This window comes from Hemiscyllium ocellatum, chromosome 5 (assembly GCF_020745735.1).
Source record: "Hemiscyllium ocellatum isolate sHemOce1 chromosome 5, sHemOce1.pat.X.cur, whole genome shotgun sequence".
Taxonomy (NCBI): domain Eukaryota; kingdom Metazoa; phylum Chordata; class Chondrichthyes; order Orectolobiformes; family Hemiscylliidae; genus Hemiscyllium; species Hemiscyllium ocellatum.
Window position 1 is genome coordinate 98718845 of NC_083405.1, and position 24344 is coordinate 98743188.

Below are 24344 nucleotides of genomic sequence, written 5' to 3' on the forward strand. Positions count from 1 at the left end.
GAGAAAGATTTAAATCTTTGTATACAAAGTTAAAAGAGACTAACACCTCAGAGCTTGCAACTGCAACAAATTCTTGAGAACACATGGAAGACAGCATGAAAGATGGAACATATAAAATGTGTCAACAGGCATACATCTCAAAAAACAGCTGTAACACCAAATAGATGCATTTTTGACTACTAGGGTGGTATGCACAAATCTATCATAAGTAGACATATTGCTCTTTATGTAAAATTGATTGAAACTTTGAGTGATTATACATTTTTGTAGTGCTACTCCACATTACTCTACTTTAAATATGAATACTTCCCTATAATCACAGCTACAGTTTTGGTTCCATGGCAATCAAATACACAAAGATGCTTCGTTTTTTTATTGACTGGTAATCCTCTGAAATTTTATTGAAAAGTTTTTTGTTCATTTCATGAAAGCAGGTTCTTTTTCCTACTCAGTGAATCTGCAGGATAAGTCAGTCTTCATGGAACAAAATAATTGAGAATGAGAACAAAAAAATCAGGATTGAGTGTTCCTCAACTTAAGTTCTATGAAATTACCATATGTGAATTAATCTTTTCATATGAAACATTACACAGTTGTTAAAATGACACTGATGTGCCAAAAAGGCAATTTAATATGCTTTGGCTTAAAATAGCAAGGTCAGTGCTTCAGTGGAGTCTATTTATGGTCAGAAAAATGCAAAGAATTTACACAAAAGTTATTAAATGCTATACTGGCCAGAAATGACCACATTTAGTTACATTTAATTATTAGTAGCCAATCTTAGACCCTGTGGTGTTAACCCAGGTTATTGGCTTCCATTAATTTGATTAAACTGAGATAACAAAAGGTCACCTAACTAGTTTCTGCACCTAATTCCAATATCTTCACTTTTACAATTACTCCATACTCAATGTCTAAGCAACAGAGGTGCTTGCCAGAAAGAAACCAGATATTGCCATGCAAAGTGAACAAGGAATGTTAAAGTGGAAACAGAGTGACACTTCAGGTTCAGTATCGGTCAGGTTGTTGTTGAGGATAAAGGACTGAATCTTTATTTCTGATGTTTGTTATAAGATGATTGTTTCAAATAGCTTTGCATGAAATGGCTTGAAGTTTACTGAACACAAAAAAAAAAGAGAAAAGTGTTTTGAATAGATTAGCAAGAGGCTGCCAATGACTGATCACCATGGTGAACAAAATTGCAAAACTAAACCTACTATTCAGCTAGGTTTCACTCTGGACTTCTACTTATCCCGTATTATCACTTGTAATGACAATCTGAACTTCAACTCTGTCTGCATCCTATTTTAAATATTCTGTTATTGAACAGCATGTCTTCAGCTGCTGAGAACCCAAGCCCAAGAATTTGATTAGATTAGATTCCCTACAGTGTGGAAACAGGCCTTTCAGCCCAACCAGTCCACACCGACCCTCAAAGAGTAACTCACCGGACCCATTTCCCTCTGACTAATGCACCGAACACTATGGGCAATTTAGCATGGCCAATTCACCTGGCCTGCACATCTTTGGACTGTGGGAGGAAACCAGAGCACCCGGAGGAAACCCACGCAGACACGGTGAGAATGTGCAAACCCCACACAGACAGTCGCCCAAGGCTGGAATTGAACCTGGGACCCTGGTACTGTGAGGCAGCAGTGCAGGCATTTAAAACCTACCACTCAAGGTTTTTGGTCATTTAACCCATTATCTCCTGGCATGTCTGCTGAATGATAGGAGGGCAATGGTGGCATAGTGACAATGTCACTGGGCTCGTAATCCAGAGAACCAGGCTAAACCTCTGGCAGCTGTTAGAATTTAATTCAATTAATGACCTGAAATCTAAAGCTCAGATCAGCAATAAACTATTAATGATGGTGTAAAAACCTGTTTACACTAATGTAGGAACAAATGCTGGACTAAAAACAAATACTGGAGATCACAGCAGGTCAGACAGCACCCATGGGGAGACAGCAAGCTAATGTTTCGAGTTTAGATGACTTTCATCAGAGCTGAAGTGAAGTGAAGTCACTTTACTTCAGCTCTGATGAAGAGTCATCTAGACTCTAAACATTAGCTTGCTCTCTCCCCATGGGTGCCGTCTGACCTGCTGTGAACTCCAGCATTTTACACTGATGTCCTTAGTGTTGGAAATCTGCAGTTCTTACCTGGTCTGGTCTACATGCAACTTTTAGATCCACAGTAATACAAATGGCTCTTAGCTGCACCCAGAAACGGCTTATAAGCTAATTCAATGCAAGGGCAATTAATGCTGGCCTTCACAGCAATGCCCATTTCCCAGGAAAGTTAGCCTTTGGGCATTTCAAAACACATTAGAAACATACAAGTGTGGCTGTTTCAGTTACCTGGATAATGATTGGAGTGGAACCAGAAATGCCAACTCATTTAACCACAGCTTTAACAGTTTGTTTTTCATACAAGTGCTTAAAAGGCAATGGCAAAAAGTACCTGAGATTACATTTTCTCCCAATGTTAAAACTGGTGTTTTTGTTTAAGGACAGCTTAGGATGACTGTTGCTAAGAGCAACTTTGATAGCCTCAAATGACTTGATGATGTCAAAAAGGTTTACATAATTATAAATGGAGAAACTAACCATCAAACTTTGTGCGTTAAAAGGATTTCACCAGTTTATTTCAAATATAGCATACAAGCATGTTATGGATGCCAAATCAAATGCTTAGGATTAGCCAAGTTGCCAAAATTCAGATAGTTAATTTTTTTTACAAATCTGCAATTAGTGTATGCATTATAAACGACGTGTCAGAGAATGTAGTTTGAGATTATAACAGTTGCAAAAATTCCTCAGTTATAGGCACTGCTGAAAATATAGTGATCCAGCCATGTGCATGCTTCTAATGTTTAGGAAGCCTAACTGGTACCGAGCAGCTGTTTGTTACCCTGCTGGGATATTCCCTCTTCCTCCCCAATGACTTCCGAGCATCCTGTCTCAGAATCATCTGTTGAATATCAGACATGAAACAGAGTTTGGAAATTATCCTGCAGAAAAAGCCTCTCCACAGTCTGTTGGTGACCAAACCATGTAAAGAACTACAAATTCAGTTTTCTGTGGGTGGGTGGGTGTGGCACTAAGAATCTGTTCTCAATATTAATTTGCTGCAACAAGTCCAAATATAACTAGTAAACTTAGCTTTAAAAATCAATTTTACCACAACGCATCTCACTTTGACAAACAATAATAGTAATTTTCTTCTGAGGGAGAATAAGTAAAAAAAATTAAAATTCAATTTTGAACAATCACAAAAAAAAGACAAGAGCAAACTGTAGGTCAAACAGAAATGTAACACAGATCGTGTATTTAAAGTCAGAACTGAACCTAAAGTATAATTATCTGTGGGATAATAAAGATGTAGGAAAATGAACTGAAAGACCTTAATTCGCTCAATATACAACAACTGTTGTACATTTAGTAGTATTAAAGTAGAAGCCTTACTTGAATTTTGAGCATAAAGAGGGCCACCATTAACATGAGGCTGCACAGAAAATTGAGAAGTCACTGAAGGATTTCGCCTGAAGCCCCCCGAAGATACTGTAGAGGTGGTGGAATTGTGCCGAGAGATCTGCCTGGTCATTGTACTGTATTGGGAGCCAGGAGCCGAACCAGGGCCAGCTGAAAGCATTGAAATCACAGCAGGGAAGAAAAGAGAAATATGCATTATTCCGTAATTTCTGAAAAGGTATCGATCAGTGGAAGATCCTCAAACCAGCCATAAGAGAAATAAAATGCAATGGGATAAATTATGTTGTAGTTTTATCACACTTGTGAAATATCTGAAATTCCTGCAAGTTCCTTGAAACTTAAATTGACACAAACGTCTCATTTACAAGTCGTACTTCTCCCATTCTGCCACAGGTTGTATTCAATTCAGCATTTTCAGGAAAAACATCCGACAACATTCAGGTGATTGATATGTAAGCTACTCATACTTTCCACAGTAGTCCGAAGAGAAGAGCTATTCCTTATTCATTGTCCTGGCCGCTACAGGCATGCAGAGATTCAAAAGAATCTAATCCTTACTACACCATCACCAATACCAACGGCAAACAATCAAGGTGATAGCAAGAGAGAAAGATTAGTGGAAGCTTTATTTATAAAAGTAAAATTGTAAAGCTTAAATTCAGAAGGATTGATATATTGAATGTCAAATTAATAATCCTTTAAAAGCTTTTATGCATTTAAAAAGGAAAAAGGGATTTGATCCATGTTAGTGTCATGACTAGGGCAATCAAAACAACATCCGCATTCTGATAACCCCAAACTTCCCAAAATCCAGTAAACAAAAACTCTGCAAAAATGTACTCTGGGCTGGGGTGGGGAGTTTCTTCTTAAGCTAAAGCAGCTGGCTAAGTTATGCATACCAAAAGAGGTTTGAAGTTCAATTCCCAGTGTCTATATTTTTTGATTGAAAAATGGTGGTGATGAAAAAAGCAACAGAAAGAAAATCAAATTAGCGTACGGTCAATGGACAACATTAGAGTTTGGTTTGATACTTCCTACATTAAAATTACAGCCATTCATACATTGACCATGAAACCACCTTCCAACAAAAAAAAAAACAATATTTGAGAAAAGTAAAACTGGTCAATAAAACAAAAAAGATATTCAGTTAGTCATTAATAACGTATCCTTGTAAAAGTTACTGGACAGCTCATCAACCTTAATTCAGTAGTGATCTTGCTTTAAATACACTAACATGGATTAAAATAGATTTGGAAATATGACAAATAGCTCCTTATAACCCAAAAACATTCCAAAGTTTTAGTATTTGCACCCCAAGGAAAATCAACACCATTTTCCCACAGTGATTTTAAGTTAGCTGTGAAGGGACAAATGCATCGAGTGCTTCATTTCAAGCAGCAGCCAGTCTCACCTATGAAACTGCCCACTGGCAGTGGAGGTGGTGGTGGCGGCAGGGATGGGGCTCCAGCAGGGACAGAATATGATGCTAACAAAAAAAAAGTCAAATTATCATCTTAACAAATTTATCCAGCAGTTCTTTAAATATTAAGTTTTAAGAAATAAGGAATTCCAAAGCCACTGGACAAAATTATAAAATTGACGACAGTATGTCAGCAAATGCATATGCCACATTTGTATGTTTGTGAATGAGTGGTGATGGAATGTCAATATCATAATGAGAAATAGACTGTCAAAAAGACATGGACAGGGCAGGTCATCTTACAAACCCATTGTTCGACCTGAAACATAGTTTTAGTTGTAAAATTGCAAGATACATAATGCAAGAAATAAGAACAGATTGGACAACAAAGCCATTCAAGCGTTCAGGTCATTCAATACAGTCAGTCAATGCAGATCTTTCATCTCAACTCAAATTTTCCATCAGCTAGCCATATCCTCCATTCCAGGGATAAGTCAAACATTTATTTCGAACCCTGAATGTATTCTATATCAAATCAACAACATTTGGGCCTGACCATGTTAAAGATTCACAACCCACCAATTCAATTTGTCTCATCTCACCTTCAAATGACTATGCCCCCTTTGCTGAGCTACGCTCCCATTGGTCTTTCAGATCAATAGTTTTTCAGCAGCATGGATCTGATTAAATTAATTGACTCAATGATAACTGATCTCGAAATTTTGCTGACAATACTTCTAGGATTTGCCACATTTATAATAACGATATCCACTTGTTAAAAAGTACAGGGCAACTAATTCAAAAAATCAACTTAAAACAAGATCTTAACATCTACCATTAACGTGTAAAATATTGGACATGTACAGACCTGGCAAAAGAGTGGGTGGTGAGGGTGTAGGCACAGCAATTGGAATGCCTATACTGCTGCTCCCACTATTTTCTCTGCTTCCACTTCCTCCACTGCTTCCACTATAAAAGAGCACAATTAAAAACACAATCAAGTAACAGAAAAAACACCTGAGTTACAGATCTAACAGCTGCAGTTTCTCAGCTGCAAGTCTACATGCAAGCTCTAAGTCTCAGCTGGCTGTTCAACCAAAGATTTAACATTCAAAGCCAATCCTGTCCTCACTGCACACATGATTTTAGTAATGGGTGTTCGATCTGAATCTGAAAGAGAAAATGGTCACCATTTCAACATTCCATAACATTCAGATGGTCAAACTGCTCTAATTCCAGTCTGGTGAAGGTCTCAAACTCAACCAGGGCATTTTCTAGCATGTACAGCTTGCCAATACTTTTAGTTTCTATCGTTCCGAAGTCACAACCAAGGATTTCAACTTGAATCCAGATGAAAGCACACAAATAATAAACTAGAAAGAAATCTTTTTAAAAGTTGCAATGTTATAATATACCAACAATTAGACATTTACTAAAGCACTGAACCATTAAGATATATAATTTCCGGAAGACTTCAAGTGAAATAAGAGTGCCTACAACTTACAGTCTATTAGATTGCAACACCTTCACTCATTCCCTGGACTCAATATACCACAGCTGTTAACAAGAACAAAAAAATTTACAGCCCAGGAACAGGCCCTTCGGCCCTCCAAGCCCGAGCCGATCCAAATGTACTGTCTAAACCTGTCAGTCAATTCCTCAGCATCTGTATCCCTCTGCTCCCCACCCACTCTTGCATCTGTCCAGATGCATCTTAAAAGAATCTACCGTGTCTGCCTCGACCACCTCTGCTGGCAACGCATTCAAATGCCCACTACCCTCTGTGTGAAGTACTTATCACATGTACCCACCCCCCTTTTAAACTTTCCATCTCTCGCATTGAAAGCATGACCTTTCATTATTGAATCCTTCACCCTGGGAAAAAGCTGGTCTCTATCCACCCTGTCTATACCCTTCATGATTTTGTTCACCTCAATCAGGTCCCCCACCTCAATCTCCTTTTTTCTAGTGAAAATAAACCTAACCTACTCAACCTCTTCATAGCTAGCACTTTCCATACCAGGCAACATCCTGGTAAACCTTCTCTGCACCCTCTCCAAAGCGTCCACATCCTTTTAGTAATGTGTCGCCCAGACTGTACACAGTATTCTAAAACACTGCCAAACCAATGTCTTTGTACAATTTTAACATGACTTGCCAGCTCTTATACTCAATACCCCACCCAATGAAGGCAAGCATACTATATGCCTTCTTGACCACTCTATCCTCCTGTGCAGCAACCTTCAGGGTACAATGGACCTGCACTCCCAGATTGCTCTGCCCATCAACTTTTCCCAAGGCTCTCCCATTCATTGTATAATTCGCTCTAGAATTAGACTTGTCTAAATGCATCCCCTCACATTTGTCTTGATTGAAAGCCATCTGCCACTTTTCCACCCAACCCTCCAGTCTATGTCTATCCTCCTGTATTCTCTGACAGTCCCTTATGCTTTCTGCCACTCCCCCAATTTTTGGGTCATCTGCAAACTTGCTGATCTTACCAACAGTGCCCTCTTCTAGATCATTTATATAATTACAAACAGTGGCCCCTATACTGACCCCTGTCGAACACCACTGGTCACCTTTCTCCATTTCGAGAAGCTCGCTTCAACTACTACTGTCTCCTGTTGCTCAACCAGTTCTTTATCCACCTAGCTAGAACACCCTGCACACCAAGTGACTTCACTTTCTCCATTAGTTTACCGTGGGGAACCTTATCAAACGCTTACTAAAATCCATGACATCTACAGCCCTTCCTTCATCTATCAACTTGGTCACTTCCTTAAAAGAAGTCTATTAAGTTGGTAAGGCACGATCTCCCCCGCAGAAAACCGTTTTCCATCACCAATAAGCTCATTCCTTTCCAAATATAAATAGATCCTCTCTTTCAGTACCCCCTCCAGCAACTCCCCCACCACCAATGTCAGGCTCCCTGGTCTGTAGTTACCCAGAATTTCTCGACTACCCTTCTTGTACAGGTGGACAACATGAGCAACTATGTATCCGGTGAGAATTACTGCTGTATCTCTAAAGTATTATATTCAATAGATTTTTACTGCTATCCGGTATGCATCAAAAACGCAGATGGAATTCCCACTGCAAGAAACAAATAATTAGCTTAATCTATATTACAACTGATTGTCATGAAAGGTAAGCAGTCCTCTAACGAACACTTTAGATTTGAAGAGCAAATGGATCTGGTGAGCAATTCTTCATACGCAACAAAACATGAACAAGTCAATTACTTAATTTATTTTGTTGTTACATACAGAGGAACCTCGATTATCTGGCATTCTATTATCCAACAAGATCGCAAGGTCCCAATGCTGGGCTAACCAAGTTATCTGGAATTCGATTAACCAAATGAAATACTCCCTGGCCGTGTACTTTGGATAATTGAGGTTCCTCTGTACAGGGTTTAAATATATGCAAATATGATTGAATGTAATTCAAAGCAATTTATTGTCAATGAAACACTCTGAAAACAAGGGGTAAATTATGAAAAACAACTTAAGATAGAAAATACAGGTTGTTTTTCACGATTTCTCAAAGCCTGAAATTACAAAATCAATAAGAACACAAGAACGAGGAGCAGGAGTAGGCCATCTGGCCCTTCGAGCCTGCTCTGCCACTCACCATCAAGATCATGGCTGATTTTTCATAGACTCAGTTCCACTTACCTGCGTTCCCACCGTACTCCTAAATTTCTTTATTGTTCAAAAAAAGAAATCTGTTGTGGCTTGAAAAATGTTTACTGACATAGCATCAACTATTTCACTGGGCAAGGAATTCCAGAGATTCACAACCCTCTAGGTGAAGTTCCTTCTCGATTCAGTTCTAAATCTGCTCCCTCTAATCTGGAGACACTGCCCTCTTGTTCTAATTTCACCTGCCAGTGCAAACATCCTCTCTTATCTATTCCCTTCATAATTTTATGTTTCTATAAGATCCTGCCTCATTCTTCTGAATTCCAATGAATATAATCCCAGTCTACTCAGTCTCTCCTCATAAGACTACCCTCTCAACTCCAGAACCAACCTAATGAACCTCCTTTGCACCCCCTCCACAGCCAGTACATTCTTTCAAAGTAAGGACACCAGAACTGCACACAGTACTCCAGGTGTGGCCTCACTAGCACCCTATACAGCTGCAACATAACCTTCCCGCTTATCAACTCAATCCCTTTAGCAATGAAGGACAAAACTCGACTTGCCTTCCTAATTACTTGTAGTATCAGCAAACCAACCCTCTGATGCATGCACAAAGACACCCAGGTCCCACTGCATAGCAGTATGCTGCAACATTTTACCATTCAAGTAATAATCCCTTTGTCTGTTACACCGACCAAAATGGATGACTTCACATTTATTAACACTGTATTCCAACTAGCAGACCTTTGCAAAGTTCCACAGTCTCCTCCACACTTTGCTCTTCCAAATCATCTTAGTGTCATCTGCAAACTTGGACACACTACACATCGCCCCAACTCCAAAACAACTACGTAAATTGTGAATAATTGCAGTCCCTAAACTTATCCGAGGTACACCACTAGTCTCTGATTACCAACCAGAATAACACTCATTTATCCCCACTTGTTGCTTCCTGTTAGTCAACTAATGGTCTGTCCATGCTAATACTTTACCCGTAATACCATGCATCTTATCTTACATAGCAGCCTCTTGTGCGGCACCTTGTCGAAGGCCTTTTGGAAATCGAAATAAACCACATCCACTGCGTCCCTGTTGTCCACCTTGCTCATAACTTCTTTATAGAATTCCAAAAGATTAATTAAGCATGACCTTCCCTTCATGAACCCATGCTGCATCTGCCCAACAGAACAATTCCTACCTCGATACCTTGCTATTTCTTTCTTGATAACAGACTCGAGCATCTTCCCCACTATAGAGCTAACCAGTCTCTAATTCCCCATCCTTTATCTACCTCCCTTTTTAAACAGTAGTGTCACATATGCCGTTTTCCAAACTCCTGGAACTGTCCCAGAGTCCAACAGTTTTTGGAAAATTACCACAAGTGCACTTACTATTTCTCCCGTCATCTCTTAGCAATCTGGGATGCACTGTATTGGGGCCAGGAGACTTGCCTATCCTTAGCTCCATTAGCTTACTAAACATTACCTCTTCCATAATAATGATCATTTCCAGATCCTCACTTACATTAGTTTCTCCATCAATTACTGGCATGTTTAGTGTCCTCCACTGTGAAGACTGATACAAAACACCTGTTCAACACCTCGGCCATTTCACCATATCCCATGAATCACTCATTCTACTCTGCTGTATTTGGAAAGCCCTATATTGTCAGCTTCAAATCATTGTTATTGATCGATCGAAAAATCTGTTGATATTATGAACTTGAAACCAGACTCCTGGCCTAGACGTAGGGACACTACCACTGTACCACAATGAAATGTTATACCCTTATGAAACCACCAATTCCCACTTTCATTCTTCAACTAATTAAAAGAGACCAAAAAATTGTGGCTAGTTCAGTGCTTGCGCATTTAGAAATTAACATTAAGAAATATTACCTATTTTGTCAATGCTCTGAAAACTAATAGAATATTTCTAGCTCTGAATTGAGAAAAATTTATTTAGTCAATAGCAATGTGCAGGAATAGGTATATACTACAGAGAAAGAGGTATAACTGGGGGAAAAGCAATTATGATGCGATTAGGCAAGATTCAGGATGCGCAGGACAAGAAAGGAAACTGCAGGGGATGGACATACTTGAAATGTGCAGCTTATTCAAGAAACAGCTGCCCTGGATCCTTGATAGGTATATATCTATCAGGCATTGAGGTAGGGTCAAGATAGGAAGCCATGGTTTACTAAAGTTGAAGCTGTCAAGAGAAAGAGGAAGAGGAAGAGGAAGAGGAAGAGGAAGAGGAAGGCTTGTGTGAGGATGAGGCACGAAGGCTCAATTAGTGGGTTTGAGGGTTACAAGTTAGCCAGAAAAAAAATCTAAAGAGACCGCTAAGAAGAGCCAGGAGGAGACATGAGAAGTTATTGGCGGATAAGATCAAGGATAACACTAAGGCCTTCTATAAAGGTAGCAGAAATAAAAGAATGACTAGAGCCAAAGATAGTTCCATACGGAAGGCTATTGCACAAGAAAAGGAGTTTCAGAATTGAAGGTAATTTAGCGGTTTGGATCAGAAATTGGCTAACTGAAAGACTACAGAGGGTGGTGGTTGATGGCAAATGTTCATCCTGGAGCTCAATTACCATCAGTGCCGCAAAGATCTGTTTGGGGGCCACTGCTGTTTGTCATTTTTATAAATGATCTGGAGGTGGGCGTAGAAAGATAGGTCAGTAAATTTGCCGGTGACACTAAGATAGTTGTGGATAATGCCGAAGGATGTTGTGGGTTACAAAGGGACATAGATAAGATGCAGAGCTGGGCTGAGAAGTGGCAAATGGAGTTTAATGTGGAAAAGTGTGTGATAGTTCACTTTGGAAGGAGTAACAGGAATAAAACAAGAAGTACTGAGTTAATGATAAAATTCTTGGCAGTGCAGATGAATAGAGATCTGTGTCCAGGTGCATAAATCCCTGAAAGTTGCCACCCAGGTTGATAGGATTGTTAAGGCATATGGTGTATTGGCATTTATTGGGAGGGGGATTGAGTTTCAGAGCCATGAGGTCATGCTTCAGCTAAACAAGACATTGGTAGGGCTGCATCTGGACTATTGCGTGCAGATCTAGTCACCACATTACCGGAAAATATGGAAGCTTTGGAAGGGGTTCAGAGGAGATTCACTAGGTAATGGAAGGAAGGTCTTATGAGGAAAAGCTGAGGGAACAGAGGCTGTTTTTGTTGGAGAGAAGAAGGTTGAGAGGCGACTTAATTGAGACGTACAAGATAAATCAGGATTAGATAGGGTGGCCAGTGAGAGCTTTTTTCCTTGGATGGTGAAGGCCAACACAGGGTGGGGTGGAGCAAATGGGACATAGCTTTAAATTGAGGGGTAATAGATTGAGAACAGATATTAGGGGCAGCTTCTTTACTCAATAGTAGGGGCATGGAACAGCCTGCCTACAACAGTAGACTCACTGACGTTAAGGGCATCTAAACGGGCATTGGACACACATATGAATAGTAAACGAACAGTGGGTTCTTTGGGCATCAGATTAATTTTGCAAGTCAGCGCAACTCGAGGGCTGAAGGGCCTATACTGCACTGTAAAGAAGCAGAAGGATCAAAAATGTAAAAGGTACCTGTAAACGTGCTTCATTCATGATGCTCAAACCAGCAACATATGGCAATTCAAGCATTATCCAAGCCTTGTTATAGAGTCAGGGATGTACAGCACAGAAACAAACCCTTTAGTCCAACTCATCCATGCTGACCAGGTATCCTAAATTGATCTAGTCCCATTTACCAGCACTTGGCCTAAATCCCTCTAAACCGTTCCTATTCATGTACCCAATCAGATGCCTTTTAACTGCTGTAATTGTAACAGCCTCCATCACTTCCTCTGGCAGCTCATTTCACACATGCACCACCCTCTGTATGGAAAATGTTACCCCTCGGGTCTCTTTTAAAATCTTTCCCCTTTCACTTTAATCCTATGCTGTCTAGTCTTGGACTTGCCTATCCTGGGGAAAAAAGCTTGTCTATTTATCCTATCCATGCCCCTCTGATTTTATAAACCTCTACAAGGTCACCCTCAGCCTCCGACACTCCAGTATAGTCCAAGCTTATTCAGCTTCTTACATGTAAACACAGGTTATTGAACGATCTGACAGGCGGTGAACGGTGACAACATTTGAGGAATGAGTGAACATCCCCACCTGTAATATCATACAGAGGGGAAACCATTGATGAAATTGTTGAAGTCTGGGCTGACAATAAAACTAGCAGAGTCATCATTATAAACATTGAATTAAAGCTGAGCTAACTTCAATTATCCTGACTAATCGCGCCTCCTTGTAAAAGTTGGAATATAGACATCAGAAAAAGCAGTTACCTGTGTGTTCTTGGTCTTTGATTCAATGATGCTGTTCTCATAGGGCTTTGCTGGTTTGCAACCACATTCCTCGCAGGACTGGTCATGTAATCATTAGGAATAACAGGTGGCTTGACCGGCTCTAATGTTTTGTAGGGAGTGTTCCGTCTGAAGACAAAAAAAACTTCCTGTTGCATTTAAGAATGAGCAGATTTGAGCACACAAGCTGCTATGAATCAGACACTGCCCATGTTAGTTTTTGTTGCAGCAAACTGTCCATACTGCTCAACTTAACAGTGCTATGATAATCAAAAATTGAGTTGCTTCATATATAAAAAAACTGACCCCGAAGGCTGTAGAAAAGTCAACTTTCAGTCCTGACATAGGGCATGCTTTAGTCAGATATGCAAAACACGAAAAAGGTAATTCTACAAGCTTATTTTAATTGTTGAAGTTTTTAAAATGAGTTTGGGCCGCAATGTTTGTTTTAGTCCAACAATCAAGATGTAAGTTGACTACAGTTTTGGGAAATTTCAGCAAGGCAGAGCAGAGACTATCTTCCTGGGAATTTCTCATTGTTGCATTTTTAGACCTTGCAGTCAACAAACCCGACAGGTTGACTTAACAAGACGTGTCAAAACTCATTACCACTGAAAAAGGGGCCAACTGAGAAGCATCTATCTTCTACAAGAAATAAATGATTTGGGCTGGGGTACAGAAGCTTAAACTAATTTTGCTTGTGAGGTATTAATAGCCACATTTATTTCCAAAAGGAACACTGGATCGGAGTCCTGAGGGATAGAAACTACCTGCACAAAACAAACTTATTAATATATATCTTTTACATGACCAAATTCCTTTAGTAGTGCCTTAAATTACATATCTCTGAATCCTTTCTATTTCATTTCCTCCTCCCCTCCACCCCCCTGATAACATGTCCATTCTGGACCTCCTCCACTGCCTAAACAAGTCTACCTGCAAACTGGAGGAAGAGCACCTCATCTTCGGTCTCAGAAGCCTACAACCACACAGCTTCTGAGAATGTTGAATTTTGCCAATTTCCAAATCTCATCCCCCACTCCACCCCAGACTCCAACTCAGCACTGTCCCCTTGACCGGTCCTCCTGGTCCATCTTCCTTCCCCACCTAGCTATCAGAATCACCTGCTACCTGCACCCAATTACCATTCCACCTACCTATTCCCTCAGCTCCACCACCCCCATCTATATGCTAGTCCCTTTAAATAAAAAAAAGTCCCTCGCCCCCATGTCTGTGTAATACTTTTTTGCCGAGATATTTGCTAATTGCAGGAATTTCATTTCTCAGGAATTCTCATTTCCCAACCATCAAAGATGCATTTACTTCCTGCTTATTTATGAAGTACATGCATAGGAAAGTATTCATTTCAGACTAAAATCATTAAGCAACGCAAAGCAAAATATAGGTTAACACACTCCGGAGTACTGATTGTTCACTGTTAAATTTAAATTTCCACCAACTAAAGAGACAGCTTTTATCCTATGCTGCCACTTGTGACAATGCTGATCCTTTAACAAGGTTATGTTTTCCTTGATTTTTTTCAGAGTGGTTGTAAAGACACAGGTTGCAGGATATTTAGTTTGGATAGGTTTTTAGGGCCAATTTGATGAGAGCTAACATACTGCCTCAGGCAAAACGCTTTCAAGTTTTTAAAAAAAAACACATTTACAATGAAAGGAGAATGGCAAATTCTCCAGGCTCAGTTTTTCTCTGGTTTTGCTTTTTTTGGTTTTAGCAGTCTGGCTGTTCAGAGCAAGCTGTCAGTTTGTTTGAGGCTGCTGGTCAAAGAAACAGCAACACTGGAGGTGTGGCATGCTGAATTCTCTCTGCCATCTCTCTCTCTCGAAAACATCTCTCCTGTAAAATCCTGTGTTTGATTGTACCTTTTTCACCAAGGGGTGTTTAATGGGATTGCTGCAGAAATTTGGAACAGTATCCATAAATTGGATAATCTGTTGGGTTTTTGGATAAGTGAAGTTATATTATATTTGGTATGTGTGTGCGCGTGTCTTTTGGTAATCTACAAATATTTATTTTTTTTTTAAAAAAAAAGTGTTTGGGCCAGCTGCATCACCCCTGGAATATCCACATCAAACCTGCTGATAACAACTGACAAAAAAATCAGGATCCATTCGACTTTCACGTTTTGAGGGGGTCTGGCCTGGTCCAAAAAATTTTAAACTTATGGGTTACCAAAAACAAAATGCAGGAGAAACTCAGCAGACCTATAGTGCCTGTGTGCGCGCGTTCATTGGGGGGGGGGGGGGGGAGGAGAAGAGAAGAAATACAGTTACAATTTCATGTCCAGTGACAATGCCCGCTGCATTTCCCTAGCAATTTCTGTTTGAGTTTTAAAATTCCAACATCCACAATCCTGTTTTTTGTTTAACAAATTCCAAATCCTCATCATATTTGTATGTATAGAACTGAACAGATACATGGAATGACTTGCTTCAAACCAAAATGAAAACTGTCACTCACCTTGAAAAAGTAGTTTATAAAGCTTAACATTACCATTAAAATATACACATCATAAATATAAACAACTCTATCAACTAAAATATCTCATTGACCTGTAACTAAATATCTTTGTTCATTAAAGTCAGTCTGGCCATTAAAGAAAATGGTGGAATTCACATTCAACTTAGCTTTCCCATTTAAAAAGAAACAGCATACCCTAATGTTCCACGCCCAGACATTGGGGGACTTGGTGGCTTTTGAGTCGGTGGGTTTGTCCGAGTGAGTGTACCAGCTCTTGGAGGTTGGTTACTTCCATGCTGCAATGAAAATAAATTGCAATTTGAGTACAGAATGCTTAAGTGAAAGCAGTTGCTATAAACTATAAATATTACTATTAAAATGAACTCTAATGAGTTGGTTTATGAACATAATAACTGAGAACAAGCCAGTTGCACTCCCTCAAGTCTGTCAGCTTATCATAGCCGCTCAAAAAGCTACAAAAAGGTACAGGCTTTGAAGTCCAATCTATTCTAAAATAGCCCCATTGACCTCAGCCAAGCTGGAGGAAAGGGCACAATTATGGCCTCTAAGAGAAAAAAAGAGGGGGGGGGTGGGGGAGAAGAGATTATCAGATGAGGATATGATTGAACTTAGCTGTACTACATCAAGATTGGATATTACCAAAGCTGAAAAAAGGTTATTTGCCAGTTGAGTATGTACTGCGTATGACAAATTTCAAAATGAACCATACGTCAGTAAGAAATTAAAGGTAAATTTAGGATTTCCCAGATATTGTCAGAAAGTACAATAAATACAAAACTACAGAATTTTAAAATACAATTAAAAAGTTAAATGTGTTTAAACCTTTTCGTAAAAACTTGTCTAAAGCATATCATACATAAGCTCAAATAACATTCCACATGAAAATTTTGTACCATCTTGGTAAGATTTGCTGCAATATAGTCCAAAGAAATCTGGGAAACCCCAAAACAGTTTGCTACACAACTACCAAGCCTCATGAAATTCCACTTAGTGTATCAATGACATTACTCAGAGACCGCCTGCAATCATATATCATTAGAATATACTTAAATTATTTTTCTTTGATTACTGTTGCATCAAAAATAGAAAATTATAAGTGGATTGGTGAAATTTCAATGACTATTTCTACCACAGGTGCACTACAAAAGGAAATTGTTCATCTTACCTTGGCTTTAAGCCACTTAAGGTCGCCAAAGGGAAGAAAAATAAAGTAATTAACCACATAGAAAAATTGTAACAAATTCAACACAGAATCTCAGTCAAATGTTAATACTTAGTCAGTTACTGCTCCACTAAATTGTGGTGCCATGTTTGCTCATCAACAAGTCAAGCTGTTGAGGTGCTAGAAATATAATTAAGTTCCTCTTCAATTAACACAAGACAAACATCCCTACTCTGTGATTACAGGCAAAATACAGATGCTGGAAGTCTGAAAGACCAGAATGCTGGAGCAACTCAGCAGGTGTGGCAGCATCTGTGCAAAAAGAAATATAGTTTACACTAAGTCCAGTATGACATTTTCTCAGAAGTGCTATTTCTTCTGAAAACTCAACACACTACAACCGTTAACAGCTTCTCCAGAGATGCTGCCATTCCTACCTCATTGTTACACAACTTCACACAAACAAACTGATTTAATGCAAATCGATAAATCAATTGTCAATCTTGAGCAACATCACATTTTTTTTTGTTTTACTTTTGTAAAACGACAATAGAGTATGGACCATCAGCAGCTGCCCCTCAAATGGAGAATGATATCTACTCAGCAATATGGGTTTCACAATTGAACACCTGCAGCTCATGGCAAGAAATTGTGCTTTATGCATCCAAAATAGTGGATTCTGAAGTGAAGAATTTGTTTGGTTCTCTCCATTTCTACAACCACTGTCATGTCATTAAGATATTGGGGCTGATCTCAATGGAGCTTGATAGACAAGGCTATGTCTTCATAGTCCTACTAGACCGTAGGTTGCTCTGAACAACTGGTGGTAGTTTAACCCGAGGGTCACCATACCTCAGTGATTACCAAACTAAAAAAGGTTAAGAAAGCTAAAATCAACCAAGGTTACAAGTATGAACACAGCTGATTAAAATTAAAATCGGTGTTTGTACAATGCTTAAAAGGAGGGACTGTTGTGAGCGTCAAGTGTACCTTTGAGCAAGGAGGTTCAAGTCTTACCTGCTTCAGATACATTTAATGACATCTCAGAACAGGTTGATGAGAAAATAGAGAGTCTTGAAAGAACAGGACTCTTGAGGTGCAAAGGTTGTGTCCCTATCTCTGAGCCAGAATACGTTGGTTTAAGCCCCACCTGCTCCAGAGATGTGTAATAACATCTCTAAACAGGCTGATTAGAAAATAAAGTGCTTAACCCAAACATTATTCAAATCTGCACATGCAGTGTACTAAATTGGCTAACTGGAGCTGGCAACAGATAGAGCATGGAAACAGACCCTTCAGTCCAACCCGTCCATGCCGACCAGATATCCCAACCCAATCTAGTCCCACCTGTCAGCACCCAGCCCATATCCCTCCAAACCCTTCCTATTCATATACCCATCCAAATGCCTTTTAAAATGTATTAGGCAAAAACTTTTGAAAGCTGATTGGAGGCAGATGTTCGCAGGTAAAAGGACAGCTGGAAAATGGGAAGCCTTCACAAATGAGATAACAAGAATCCAGAGAAAGTATATTCCTGTCAGGGTGAAAGGGAAGGCTGGTAGGTATAGGGAATGCTGGATGACTAAAATTGAAGGTTTGGTTCAGAAAAGGAGGAAGCATGTCAGGTATAGACAGGATAGATCGCGTGAATATAAAGAAAGGAGGAGTATACTTAAGGGGGAAATCAGGAGGGCAAAACTGGGACATGAGATAGCTTTGGCAAATAGAATTAAGGAGAATCCAAAAGGATTTTACAAATATATTAAGGACAAAAGGGTAACTGGGGAGAGAGTAGGGCCCCTCAAAGATCAACAAGGCAGCCTTTGTGTGGAGCCACAGAAAATGGGGGTGATACTAAAATGAATATTTTGCATCAGTATTTACTGTGGAAAAGGATATGGAAGATAGACTGTAGGGAAATAGATGGTGACATCTTGCAAAATGTCCAGATTACAGAGGAGGAAGTGCAAGATGTCTTGAAACGGTTAAAAAGGTGGATAAATCCCCAGGAGCTGATCAGGTGTACCTGGGAAGCTAGAGAAGTGATTGCTGGGCCTCTTGCTGAGATTTTTGTATCATCGATAGTCACAAGTGAGGTGCTGGAAGACTGGAGGTTGGTAAACGTGGTGCCACTGTTTAAGAAGGATGGTAAAGACAAGCCAGGGAACTATAGTCCAGTGAGCCTGACATCAGTGGTGGGCAAGTTGTTGGAGGGAATCCTGAGGGACAGGATGACGTACATGTATTTGAAAAGGCAAGGACTGATTTGGGATAGTCAACATGGCTTTGTGCATGGGAAATTATGTCTCACAAACTTGAGTTTTTTGAAGTAACAAAGAAGATTGAGGAGGGCAGAACAGTTGATCTATACGGACTTCAGTAACGCATTCGACAAGGTTCTCCATGAGAGACTGATTAGCAAGGTTAGATCTCATGGAATACAGGGAGAACTAGCCATTTGGATACATAACTGGCTCAAAAGGTAGAAGACAGAGGGTGGTGGTGGGGGTTGTTTTTCAGACTGGAGGCCTGTGACCAGTGGAGTGCCACAAGGATCGGTGCTGGGCCGTCTACGTTTTGTCATTTACATAAATGATTTGGATGCAAGGATAAGGGATACAGTTAGTAAGTTTGCAGATGACACCAAAATTGGAGGTGTAGTGGACAGTGAAGATGGTTACCTCAGATATCAACAAGATCTGGACCAAATGGGACAATGGGCTAAGTGGCAGATGGAGTTTAATTCAGATAAATGCGAGGTGCTGCATTTTGGGAAATCAAATCTTAGCAAGACTTATACACTTAATGGTAAGGTCCTAGGGAGTGTTGCTGAACAAAGAGACCTTGGACTGCAGGTTCATAGCTCCTTAAAAGTGGAGTCGCAGGTTGCTAGGATTGTAAAGGCGGTGTTTGGTATGCTTTCCCTTATTGGTCAGAGTATTGAGTACAGGAGTTGGGAGGTCATGTTGCGGCTGTACAGGACATTGGTAAGGCCACTGTTGGAATATTGCGTGCAATTCTGGTCTCCTCCCTATCGGAAAGATGTTGTGAAACTTGAAAGGGTTCAGAAAGGATTTACAAGGATGTTGCCAGGGTTGGGGGATCTGAGCTACAGGGAGAAGCTGAACAGGCTGGGGCTGTTTTCCCTGAAGCGGAGGCTGAGGGGTGACCTTATTAGAGGTTTACAAAATTATGAGGGGCATGGATAGCCCTTCAAAGCTGAAAATGTGTTGCTGGGAAAGCGCAGGTCAGGCAGCATCCAAAGAGCAGGAGAATCGACGTTTCGGACATGAGCCCTTCTTCAGGAATGATTCCTGAAGGGCTCATGCCTGAAACATTGATTCTCCTGCTCTTTGAATGCTGCCTGACCTGCTGCGCTTTTCCAACAACACATTTTCAGCTCTGATCTCCATCTGCAGTCCTCACTTTCTCCACTCAGCCCTTCAAGCCTGCTTCACCATTCAACAGGATCATTCAACTCCATACCCTGCCCCCATCTTTGCCCCATACTATTTGACCCCTTCAATCCCAAGAACCACATCGAACTGTTTGAAGAGATTCAATGTTTTGGCTTTCATCACTGTGGCAGAAAGGTTCACCATTCTGGGCGAAGACATTTCTGCTCAAGTAGGGTGAGTAAATTTGCATACACTACTACAGGTGAGATGTTCACAAGGCCCTGTACAATTGCAGCAAGATATCCCTGCTCCTGTACTCAAATCCTCCATGAATACTAACATAACAGTCTTCACCACCTGCTGTATTGCATACTTGCTTTCAGCAACTGGTGTAGAAAATCACCCAGGCTTTATTGCATCTCACCTATGCCGAATCAATTGCTATTGCAATAATCTGCTTTCTGATTTTTTGACAAAATGGATAGTCTCACATTGGTACCATTATACTTGTTCATCTGCCAAGCAATAGTCCACTCAACTTGAAGTCACACTGAATCATCTCTGCATCCTCCTCACATTTCTCCCTCCCACCCAGCTTGGTCTCACCTGCAGTTTTGGAGATACTACATTTTGTTTCCCCACATAAATCATTAGTATACATTGTGAATACTGGAGTCAAGTACAGGTGACTGCAGCACCCCGCTAGTATCGGCCCCTCAGAAACAGCTCTTTATTCCTGTTGTTTCCCCATCTGCCAGCCAATTCTCCCTGTTCAGTACTCAACCCTCAATCCCATGCACTTCAATTTTTTTTTAATGAGATCCCAAATAAGAGATTAACATCACAAGGCTTCCAAAATCCTTAGTAAAGCACATCCACTGGCTCTCCCTCATCAACTCGACTGATTATAAAGAGTCAGAGTCATATAGCATGAAACAGACCTTTCAGTCTAACTAATCCATGCTGACCCTGTTCACAAACTAAACTAGTTTCACTTGCCTGTGTTTGGCCCAAATCCCTCTAAACCTTCCCTATTCACATACTTAACCAAATTTCTTTTAAAATGTTAAAACTGTACTTGCATCTACCATTTCCTCTAGCAGTTCATTCCACACATTAATCACCTGTGAAAACATCACCCCTTAGGTGCCTATCAAAATCCCTTTGTACCTTAATACGCCACCTAGTTTTGAACTCCCCGATCCTAGGGAAAACACCTTATAATCACCTGCTATTAACCTGATATATGCCCATCGTGATTTTATAAATCTCTAAGGCCACTCCTCAACTCCCCACACTTCAGTGAAAGTAGTCCCAGCCTATCCAACCTCTCCTTAAAACTCAAAACCCTCCAGTCCTGGTAACATCCTTGTAAATCTTTTCTAAACACTCTCCAATTTAATAAAATCCTTCAAGAAAATATTCATCAGTTAAAGTATGATCAGAGCGAAAAGCTGCACTTGCCTTTGACTAAACTAACAATTCGTGTGGCACAATAGTAGCATTCCTCCCTCTGAGCCAAGAGTCCCAGGTTCAAATCCCATTTGCGCCAGAGGTGTCTGATAAAGCTTTGAACATGTTGAGAAAATATCTAGGACTAGACTAAACCATTTTTAATTCAAGCCAATCAGGCAACCCATCATGCAAAACAGATTTGAACCAAAGCTCATGTCAAAAGTAACCTTCAGATTTTCAAAAAAAAAGCCAAATTATATCATTTAAAAGATGAGTTCCAATTAAAATATTTTGAACTTTAGAGCACCAAAATCATAAAATGCAATCCATTCCATTTATTTTGCAATGGTGATAGTATGCTTGTCCAAACAGGCAGAGATAGAAACATTCAATGCAAGACTGAGGCAAGCACTTCAACTAGCAGTTACCAGTTGCAAGCGGCTATGGTACTATTTGGTGTTTTGAATTTCTCGTACTGACTTTTTTTTGCTTCAAAACCCATTGTTGTTTCATCTCAATGTATAGCCATTATAAAACATTATAAATATTGTGAATGCTCCAGAGGAAATATATAAAAGATACATGATTATCCAGCAAATATAGAATTGCGCACAGACAAGTTTCCACATGCACTATGATTCACCAGTCAAATCCAAAAGTGAATCACTGACCTATGCAAACCCAGAGTTCAGTCCTCCTGCTTCTACAGAAAATAATGCAGACCTGAAAAACATCATAAGAATTTGTAAAGATACCTATAAGGATCTGTTTGTTGGTCTGAGTCAGAAAATCAATAAATCAAATCTATGACCAAACAATGGAGCAGGGCTTCAACCAGTGATGGAAAAACTGGATTTAAAAATGAAGCCAATATATAGACAGCTGAAAGAAGCAGTCAGAAATCAAAAGGATATAGATTTTAAATTCTGACAAAATAATGTTAACTATTCCATAACAGACCAACCACTCAAAATACAGTCTAACATCCCAAGATGCTTCTTGCTCTTTACGAATTCTTACAGGATCTTAGTCACATTCATCCGACAAAAAATTGACAACTACAAATAACCAGACACCTACATTCAAGATAACATGGGGCTCAAAATGCAGTGTAACTAAATCTGCCCATGTTATTGCCTAACTCCCAAGAGCAACAGAGGCTGCACTTGAGTACTGTGCACACTTTCAACAAACTGACAATTTTGTTCAATCAATGCAACTTTCCAAATTTTGTCAGGCAGTTGCATCAGAATGTGGGTGAAGTCCACACAAACTAGAACCTTTACTTGCACTATTAATAAATAAAATTAAAAGGGTCTTGCATAATTAAGATTGCCAATTTTACAGCTTTAGTTTTCATGTACAGTAAAGAACATCATTTCCTTTGGTCAAAAAAGGTAAATTAATAAAACAGAAGTGAACTATTTTGGAAAATTTCATATTTTTCTTGAATTCCTCGTCAGCTGAAGAGCATTTGAAAACCAACAGAATGCAAGGATATTTGCTTTTCCTGGCATTCTAACCTACCCTGCCAATCATTCATTTAGCTATTGCTACTGCTTTCTTGTACCATTTTAATATATCCTCTCAAGTACCCTTTCTTTCAGTGGAGGACAATTCAGATTTTAAAAACATGATTCACATAAGACTTCTCTGAAGAGCTCCTTGTTCCAGACAAATCTCCAATTATCTGCCAATTTCCTTAATCCATGTGGAAATCTCCTTTACGAAGGAATGAATGAGGTCTACTATTCTGTAGAAAGTCAATATACAAAAAGTTTCAACTTGATTCAGAATCTCACTACAATTGACAGAAAGATGCAAGTGTTTTCTAAGAGCAGCTTTCTTAATTTTCTCTCAAAAGGATGGGTGTACATTTCTGCCAACAGATTCCTGATCTGAGTTTGTGCCATTAGTTTGCATATCACTGCAATTAGATTGCTCCCAGAAGCAACCAGAAACAAATCAGAAGCAGAGTCAGATTTAATCTTGGCATTTCCTTGCGCAGTGCAAGATGTCAAAATTCACATCAGGAAATGAGTTAAGGGTTGGACCACACAAGTCCAATTAAACTCAATTGTTCAAGCTTCAGTTGAACCCACTAAACTAGTTCCAGTGAATACTTAGATAAATCACTCAAAATATGCAACTGAAAATTGCAACCCCTTTTTCTGCATACTTGCTCTTTTACGCAGAGAAATAAAACTAAATGGCGACAGGCAAATCTGTGTTATTCATTCAGTGAATGTGGAGCATTGTTGGCTAGGCCAGCATTTATTGCCCATTCTTAGTTCTCTCATCTGCAGGATAATTACTTTCTTGAATTGCTGCTGTCCTTGAGGTACAAGGATACCCACAGTGATCTTTGGAAGGGAGCTCCGGTGATTTTGACCCAGAGCCAAGAGATGGAAATTTAGTAAGAAAGAATAGTATGCAGTTTGGATGGAATTTACACGTGGCAGTACTCCTGCACAATTGGCGCCCTTGTCCTACTAGATAGTAAACGTCAGCTGAAACATTTGAAAGCCTCAAAGCGTTCCCTACCCCTGAACCAAGAGCCCCAGGTCAAGTCCCACCTACTCCAGAGGTGTGTATTAACATCTCTGAACAGATAGATAAAAATCTACTGAGGAAAAGCTGCAGTCATTTCGTGGGGTTGCGGTGATTAATCAACACGTACATCTTTTGCCAAGATAAAGTCTCCAAAGTTTTACCAGACCAAAGCTGCTCTCTAATTAGAGAGGTGACTGTGAGGATTTAACCTGAGGGCCAGATGAAGAGAGAGGTCAAGAAGGACAGTCCTTAGTGAACCCATACTTGGGCATTATTCAGTGCAAACTAGCTGTCCAGCCAACTAAGTCAACCAACTACCCATGTACTAAGTATGGCTTCAAATCAACT

General features: G+C 39.8%; 1 protein-coding gene across 11 annotated transcripts in view; it reads right to left on the reverse strand.

The window, feature by feature from the left end:
* Positions 1-24344, reverse strand: part of abi1a (abl-interactor 1a) — a 122105-nt gene that overhangs the window by 13167 nt on the left and 84594 nt on the right. For 2 of the 11 annotated variants that reach the window (XM_060825012.1, XM_060825009.1), the window contains exons 4-9: positions 16594-16608; positions 15603-15703; positions 12909-13055; positions 5786-5886; positions 4909-4983; positions 3471-3647 (exon numbers count right to left, since the gene is read on the reverse strand). In XM_060825012.1, the coding sequence (XP_060680995.1) occupies positions 3471-3647; positions 4909-4983; positions 5786-5886; positions 12909-13055; positions 15603-15703; positions 16594-16608 (616 nt within the window). The remainder of the gene's footprint in view (positions 1-3470; positions 3648-4908; positions 4984-5785; positions 5887-12908; positions 13056-15602; positions 15704-16593; positions 16609-24344) is intronic. The other 9 variants (XM_060825014.1, XM_060825011.1, XM_060825017.1 and 6 more) reach the window with 6 other exon arrangements.